Source organism: Scylla paramamosain, chromosome 8, assembly GCF_035594125.1.
Source record: "Scylla paramamosain isolate STU-SP2022 chromosome 8, ASM3559412v1, whole genome shotgun sequence".
NCBI lineage: Eukaryota > Metazoa > Arthropoda > Malacostraca > Decapoda > Portunidae > Scylla > Scylla paramamosain.
In genome coordinates, this window is record NC_087158.1 from 12,481,981 (window position 1) to 12,490,799 (window position 8,819).

The 8,819-nt window shown below is 45.5% G+C and overlaps 1 protein-coding gene across 2 annotated transcripts in view; it reads right to left on the reverse strand.

Moving 5' to 3' along the window:
* Positions 1 to 1,667: 1,667 nt before the first annotated feature.
* Positions 1,668 to 8,819, reverse strand: part of LOC135102796 (contactin-3-like) — a 50,746-nt gene continuing 43,594 nt past the window's right edge. For both annotated transcript variants that reach the window (XM_064008313.1, XM_064008315.1), the window contains exons 11-12: positions 5,915 to 5,994; positions 1,668 to 5,075 (exon numbers count right to left, since the gene is read on the reverse strand). In XM_064008313.1, the coding sequence (XP_063864383.1) occupies positions 4,953 to 5,075; positions 5,915 to 5,994 (203 nt within the window). In that variant the 3' untranslated portion in view covers positions 1,668 to 4,952. The remainder of the gene's footprint in view (positions 5,076 to 5,914; positions 5,995 to 8,819) is intronic.

The following is an 8,819-nucleotide window of genomic DNA, read 5'->3' on the forward strand; positions in this document are numbered from 1 at the left end:
GGAAGAGGGTCGGGGAGTGGAGAGGGGGGAAGGGGAAGAGGACTAAGACTAGAAGGGGAGTAGGGGAAGAGGACTGGAAATGGAAGGCGGAGAAGGGTAAGGGACTGGGGCTGGATGGGAAGAAGGGGAATGGGAAGGGACGGGGAGTGGAAGGAAAGAAGGGAGAAAGGGGTCCCGAGACTGGAAGGCGAGAAGGGGAAGGGGACGAGAGAAACCGGGAGTGGAAGAGGAGAAGGGAGGGAAGTGGGGGGAACTGCAGCCTTTTGTTCCCTGGTTTCCCTATGGAGCGGCGGTGCATGCGGTAACATTAAGCCCCTCAAGCCCCACCAGCATTAAGCCCCGCAGCTCGCCCACCACAGCCCACCACAGCCCAGCGGGGGGCCGAATATACGTAAGCCGGCGGGAGGCGCTTAAGGATTCCCAGGGGCCGCGCGGACCTGGCTAGATTTGAGGGTGTAGCGTGGGATGCCTGTCTGTGTGTGTGTGTGTGTGTGTGTGTGTGTGTGTGTGTGTGTGTGTGTGTGTGTGTGTGTGCGTGTGTAGAGTGGAGAAGAATAGCGCCCAGCGGGACACGAGTGCAAGCTGATGACGTCCACCAATCAGCGTCCAGTCGGGAAACGACTCGATCTCAACATGAATATAACCCGATTCCACGTAATTTCTGGCGTTAAAGCATTATTGCTCCATTGAGAAACGTCCCTGTCCGACCTCATTCCTCTCTCTCTCTCTCTCTCTCTCTCTCTCTCTCTCTCTCTCTCTCTCTCTCTCTCTCTCTCTCTCTCTCTCTCTCTCTCTCTCTCTCTCTCTCTCTCTCTCTCTCTCTCTCTCTCTCTCTCTCTCTCTCTCTCTCTCTCTGTTATCTGTCGGCATCAGAAGGCATGACAGTCCCGGCAGGAAAATTTGTTTTACTGCCACAGGGGGCGCATCCGTGTTGGGGCGAGTCCTCCTTGGCGAGAGATCGTGTGGGGATGCGAGGGATCAGCCGTGAGCCAGCAGAGGGGGAGAGAGAGTCCCGAGGGTCACTTGTTGGGCTTGTCCATCTACTCGTCACCGAGGAATGTGAACCACTAGCGCCACCACAACCACTGCTGATGCTTCTATTTTCTTTCTTTCTGCTTCTCACTGCAACTGTTGGTATCACTTCTGCTTCAATAATTGTAGCACTGGTCATAAAGATAACGTCGAGAAAAAGCAACAATAGCAGTGCCCATCACCATCCAGTCAACCAAACCAAAGCTTCCCCCAGCACCCCCTCGGGTCGTCCTGCAGTCCCGCCTCTCGCCTGTTGCTGCTCTCACTGTGATAAGACTAATGCCGCCACAAGGCCGCAGGGAGACGAGGCAGCCTTAGTAATCCTAATCTATCTCTCCCTTACTGTTACCTAATCGGATCCCCGAGACACGTGCCAGGTGTGTCATGTAATAACAACAATAAGTAGCCATAAGAACACGGCAGCTTACCTTGGACAGGTGCCGCCGCTTGCCAGGATCGCCTGCAGTTGTCCTTTCCTCTAGGTCGCCTTGATTACCTGAAAATACATAACGAGGCGCCGGTGAGATGGTAAGCCGCTGGTGCTGCCAGGCTGAGTGGCGGCTCGGGGGTGCGGGATGGCGGCGCCATGACAATCAACAGCCAGTGACGATTTCAAGTGTAAACATACATCCAGCAAATATTCATATATTTTATTATATAAAATATACATATAATAGCCATTGCAGTCGTAATCACAGCTTAAGAATTTACAAAAGAAAATTTCAAACGAGTCGCCACCGTCCCGTACAAATGAGTCTCCTAGTGACTATCGAGAACCTTGGTTGACCGGAGCGGCTTGGAGGCTTGCTGGCCTCCAGGCTCCGCGGGCTGGAGCTGTGGCCGCTGGTGGGGGCGTGCCAGGCGGCGAGGGCACTGCTACGAGTGTCATGGGGCAGTACACTGTCAGTCCTGCATGACGCCGCGCGGTGCCGCGGTGCCGTGGCTGCGTGAGTCACCGCCCAGAGGGGCGCTGGTCTCGGGCCGTCCTCGCCGCGACAGACGGCCGACACGAGACCACTAAATTAACGGTTATATTGGATATCTCTTTACGGCTGGTAGTTGTAACATTCAGCAGGTAAACTTATCTATATGGACAAAAATCGAAGCTGCTTTTACATACAAGTTGTGGAAGCTCGATTCCTTGATTAAGTGAACCCGACCCGGGACACTAACGAGCGGCGGCGGCGGCGGCGGTGGCGGTGGTGATGATGATGGTGGTGGTGGTGTTGGTGGTGCTGGTGCTGGTGCTGCCCGGCCCTCGGGTGCTGCTTGTCGCCGGGCAGCCTCCACTCATTCCACTCGATAAGCGAATTCATATATATATATATATATATATATATATACGAGTATATATATATATATATATATATATATATATATATATATATATATATATATATATATATATATATATATATATATATATATATATATATATATATATATATATGCACGCATATTTCTTTTTCCAAATGAAAGTGTTGTCAGTGAAAGCACCGCCGGGACAACTCATGAAGGGAATGATTTCAAGCTTTTAAATTCGGGACATTCTCACCTGACGAGATATGTAGATTTACCTGAATTTGGGTAAAATGCAGGATACAGATCCCATTTAAAATTTACAACGAATAACATGTACATTCAGTTACATTTCTCTTACCTATTCAGTACATCAGATTCTCACACGATATGTATATATAGTTTTTTTTTTTTAATCATGACACCAACCTCTCACGACATACTTGATCATATAGTATTATGTATATAAAACTAGACGTACCACCGAGTCCATACAAAACCTATGATGTGGATCTACCGTCGACTAGTCAAGGCATCATTTACAGAATAACATACACTATTTACAGCCAAGTCGTGCTGTCCGCCGCGCCGCCACGCCTGCACACTGGCGCCCTCAACAGGTGCTCCTAGCGGGCGGGGAGAGAATCACAGAGCGTCCCGGTGACATCAAACCTTTGCCTCACCAACCCTGGACTTGACGCCGCGGTGTGACCGTCCTCAACACACCGACCAACACAGAGACGCGGGTGTTTGGTTGTAGTCCTTGGCCGTGTTGACTGTTGCCTCGCCGCCCTGAGCAACACAACACCTCCAAACGCCTACCAGCGTCCCCTGCGCCTCCCTCAGTTAACTGCCAATACCCTCCGCCACAGAACACTCAGGAAAGCACAGGTATCGAGCAAGGTGTGAATTAATTGTCTTGGTGGCTGCAGGAGTGAAGCAGCTTAGAGGGGCGGGCCAAGCAGAGAAAGAGCCGTGCGGTGGACGAGTGGGAAGTGAATATACGTAGTAAAAACAAAACTACTTAACACAGGCAGCGAAAGCGAAGCAGAATAGATAACTCTGGCCTTCAAAAGCAGAACACAGAAAAGGTAAAAGAGTAGAGAGCATTAACTAAGAAAACTACAGATTTAACACAGAAAAATATGGAAGGAAGAGACGAAATGGTTAAAAACGGAAGGAAAAACAATGTCTAAAGTGAGGACTACCGGTGGAGAGCGGCGAGGTGGCCTGCAAGCAAAGGATAGCACCGCCCCTCTCACCTCTCTCCCTCCCTCCCCTCATCCCTTTCCCCACCACGTAACAGCTGACAAACTTCCACCAAAGTTAGTTGTTTGTGTTTCTGGAGCAAAAACACAGTGCGGAGGTCATCCCATCCAGCCAGGCGGAGGCGAGGAGGGCAGTGATGGTGATAATGGTGACAGTGTTAAGTGGCTGATTTTTCTTTTTTTTTAATCTTCTCGCCACATCACATCACAAACACAAGCACAAAAAACATCGCGTCCCTGTATCTAATCATGGCATCTTATAAATACCTTCCAAAGTTGACATAAAAGGTGCTCCCCAAACTTACTGTTACTTCCTTCACTCGAAAGCCGGAAAAAAAAAAAAATCCCTTTATAAAAATCCGTAAGAGTACATTCTTTTTTTTTTACATTTCTGAGTTTATTTTCAATGTCACTCGCAGTTTCTACTCACACCTGCGCATTTTAGCTTCACTCTGACTGCCGCGCATCTCAAAGGCATGCCGCTCGAGTTTAGTTTAAAACATTATACGCACAAAAGGAAAGAAAATAATTGTGTGTGTGTGTGTGTGTGTGTGTGTGTGTGTGTGTGTGTGTGTGTGTGTGTGTGTGTGTGTGTGTGTGTGTGTGTGTGTGTGTGTAAACAAACATCAACATTTTGGATGAGAGAGAGAGAGAGAGAGAGAGAGAGAGAGAGAGAGAGAGAGAGAGAGAGAGAGAGAGAGAGAGAGAGAGAGAGAGAGAGAGAGAGAGAGAGAGAGAGAGACGAGAAAACAAGAAAACAGAGACAAATCGAGAATAAAAGAAATGACAAAAATATAAAACAAAAACAAAAACAAAACGAAAAACAACACAAACTCACCTTAACTTAATAAACAGCGGGAGAAAGAAAAAAAAATCCGAAACAGCAAAAAAATGCAGACGGACAAACAGAAGTGAAGAAGGAGAGCAGACTTTTGGACATCACGGTAGACACCATCACATAACATCACGTGACATCACATAACTTGAGAGAGCTGGAGTCACGCAGATCCTTCCTTCCTTCTTTCTTTCCTTCCTTTCCATCCATCATCCACTTCACTAACCGACTGCTTGACTGACCGAATCGCCTTGTTTTCCCTCCACTTTTCCGTCTTTTAACTCTCCAGTCGCCTTTTTTCCCTAATCTTTCCAATCAATGCACGTATTCAGATAACGAAGCGGCACGGCACGAAACAGAGGGCGCCAGGTGAGTCATGGGAACAATTAGCAGGTATCCAAAGGTACCCAGGTATCCTTCATGTATCCTCGGGCACTGGCAGATACGTGTGAGCGGCGGGGCACTGCAGGGCGGGGTACAGCGGGGTGGGGCTTGGTGGGGTGCAGTGGGGGTCGGGGTTACACAAAGCTCTCGTCTTGCGCCAGGTGGTGGGGGCTGCCGGCGTCCCGAAACAGTCCCCTTCCCCCCGTCCCATTTGGCGCCAACTGAGAGCCCTCCTTTGTGCTGGCTTGACTTAGTACCTGTGAAGGAGAGAGAGTGGGGAGTGAGAGGGATAGAGGGTGGATAAGTATGAGTGGCTAGTACGTGGATTAGTACCTGAGAGAGACGGGGAGTGAGTGATGGAGGGAGGGAGTGATTAATACGTGGCTTTTGTGACTTATTACCTGTGAGAGGAAGAGTGAGGGAGGGAAAGAGGGAGAGTAAGTGAGAAGGAGTGAGTAGGTGGTGGTATTAGTGTAGCTTCAGTGTTGCCTCTTGGGAGTAATCACCACAATCATTTCTCTCATCACCACCACTCTCACTCTCACTCTCACCACCACTATTACGCTTTCCAAAGTGCTTTCCTTCATTACTGCGTTCACTCACTTCCAATACTCTAAAGGATTATACATTGAGGGATTTAGGCATGTCCTGTTCTCTCTCTCTCTCTCTCTCTCTCTCTCTCTCTCTCTCTCTCTCTCTCTCTCTCTCTCTCTCTCTCTCTCTCTCTCTCTCAATTATTTTAATGCTCACTGAAATTCCATGTGCGTGGGAGAACATACCCCATTTTTACGTGTATGTGTGTATGTATCATGATGTGTTTTGTTCCCAATAGAGCTACACCTATCCCACGATACCGCAGAGAGACGTATTGTGTGTATGTATTGGACCACCTAACTGTTTATTTCATACTCTTCATACTGATGTACTTGTAATGCTGCTGTGGTCATGATTTTTTTTTTTGTTGCCATTAAAGCTACACTTATAAATTCCATAAGTGTATGTATCATGGAGTATTTTGTTCCTATCTAAGTTATTTTGCGATACACGCCACGTCTGTCTGTCTGTCTGTCTGTCTATTAGGCCACAGGAGACTTACCGTAGTGTGGGTGTACGTCTGTGGGCGCCGGGCAGGGATGATTTCTGGGCACTTCTGACCCTCTAGAAGCTGCGCTGTCTCTGTGGTAAGAGAAAGATATTGATTAATTGACTTTATTTTTTGAGGTGGGGTGGGGGATGGCAGGAACACAAAGAAAGGAAAGGGACACAAGGTATCAATACACGGTCCTATCGAGGCTGTTTGTGATAAAGTGCACTGTCGAGTGTGAAGTACGAGATGGTGGGGTGATGACAGGGACAAAAGCTCTTCTCTATCCTTTCACTGCTACATGTGTCTCACTAAGCTTAATAAAATGGCTTGGTGTAAATTGATAAATAAAAAAAAAAAACTTCACTGACACGCTTTGCTTACTGGAATTTTTTTACGTAGTGGGACCTCCAGCCATAAAAAAAAAATGAAGAAAGCCCGATAGTAGACCCTTCCCCCTCCCCCCCAATAAAAAAAATATGAATAAAAGGTCACAGAAAAGCCAATTTATTTATTTATTTACTTTTTTTTTTAGCTTCTTAATGGTGCGTGTGGTTTCCCTTCTCTCTTTACTTGCTTGCGAAAACCGTCTGTGGTCACTACTCAAAACTGGAGGAATAACATTCATACTTTCACTAGCAGTCTAATATTGAAAGGTAAAAATCAAATATCCCGATCTAAGCACTCTAATGCCAGGAGTGGATAACATAACAAAACATTATAACATCACAAAAATAAATCAAAGGCAAAACAGTTTTCACCTCCACTTTGATCCTACCAATGCATAAAACGTTCGAGTTAAGACCAAAAGCTGCCATGAACACCACTACTACCACCACCACCACCACCAGCACCACCACCACTACCTAGCAGAACCTGAAGTATAACACAACCTGTAGCGAAAACTGACTGACAGACGGACAGCATACAGACAAACATCTTCACCACCACCACTACCACCACTGCCACCCCGCCGCATACAATACAGCATAGCAAAACATGTGTCAAGGAGGCAGACAACGCGTGGACAAGAGTGGAGGTGCTACATAACACTGACCTTCCTCCTCCTTCGCTTACTGTTGGACTTCGAAAGCAGGAGAGTAATATTTGAGCACACACACACACACACACACACACACACACACACACACACACACACACACGAATAAGAGTAAGAAGAATAAGAAAATATGTAAAGAGAATAAGATACTTACAAAATTGCAACCATGCCTGAGATTAGCAATATATTTTTATTATAATGTAAAAGGTGTGTGTGTGTGTGTGTGTGTGTGTGTGTGTGTGTGTGTGTGTGTGTGTGTGTGTGTGTGTGTGTGTGTGTGTGTGTGTGTTCTTTGCTTGCCTGCCTGCCTTTAATTAACCTGCTTAAAAGTCTATAGAAACACGATGTTGGTTAATTGGGAAGGATAGTAATTTATTAGCCTTATTGGACACACACACACACACACACACACACACACACACACACACACACACACACACACACACACACACACACACACACACACACACACACACACACACACACACACACACACACACACACTTACTAAATAGCTTTTCTTCGCAGTGGTCAATAGTTCTAAATAAAACCGAAGCAGGAAGAAGTAACTTGGCAGGGGGATTGGTGGTCACTGGAATGCATTATGTTGTCTATTTGCTGCTACTAAGTCTCCAATTATTCCCAATACAAAGACAGAGGAATCCAGCAAAGAATACCACTCACTCTGCTTTTTTTTTTCTGGATGCGAGGAGACGGTTCTTAGAGTGATAATCAAGCTTTTTATCCTTTTCTCTTATTCTTGGTAATGCCTCAACTTTTTTTTTTCTGACAAGATCTCCTTTGCGTCGTACACCAAGAGACTGACAATGATACAATTACCTTTCTTCAGTATAAGAAAGAACCTGCCTTGTTTTCTTATTCACTTCCTCCTCGGTTCTTTTTCTTGTTTCGGTGGAGGGCGGCGATACATTTTCAAATCCACTAAATCTTACACGTCATCAGATCCTGCCACATTCGCTTTCCGGGTTGCTGCTCCTTATACATCGCATTCGCTGTGATTTTAGACGCCTCAGCTCCGACGGGGGATAGTAATGAGGTTTCAAGTGCAAGACATTCAGTTTATCAGTCTTTTTTCCTTCCCTTCTCCACTGCATGCATTGTGTAGCATACTAAACGCTTGGAATTTCTGTCTGAGAGTAACATTATCTCATCTCGTCCTTATTCCTTGTCAGAGTAAAGCATCACTGTCTACACTTTCTCTTGAACTGCAGACATCCCGGAGTCTCCTATCTATTTATCAGTATTTGTTCACTTCTGTCTGCCTCACAACGCAGCCCCGTCACCATCATCTGTCTCTCAGCACAGGTACACTCATGGACAAAAATCGATTGACATATTCCTTCCATTTCCAGTGTGTGTAATGTTCTCCCTCAATCATTTATTTTAATCTAATAGGAAACTATCTGATAGCGAGTGGAAGGGAACTGTCAAGAGATCAGAGAACAGAATATTACGAGAAAATACGAAACATCATGGAAATGTAGAATGTGACCTTACTGCTGATAATTACTACGCTATTATACAACCGATTCCTGGATCTCTAGTTAGCGGGATGGGAAGTTAAGCGAACGGAAGATTCTGAACTCAGGAACAGTATATATATATATATATATATATATATATATATATATATATATATATATATATATATATATATATATATATATATATATATATATATATATATATATATATATATATATATATATATATATATATACTTTTTTTTCGGTTCTGTGTTTCCTCTTCCCTATGACTTGAACTCTTTCCTAAGTTTTTATTACCCTTGGCCAGTGAATCTCTTAAAAAAAAAAAGTATCAAGAGGTCAACATATC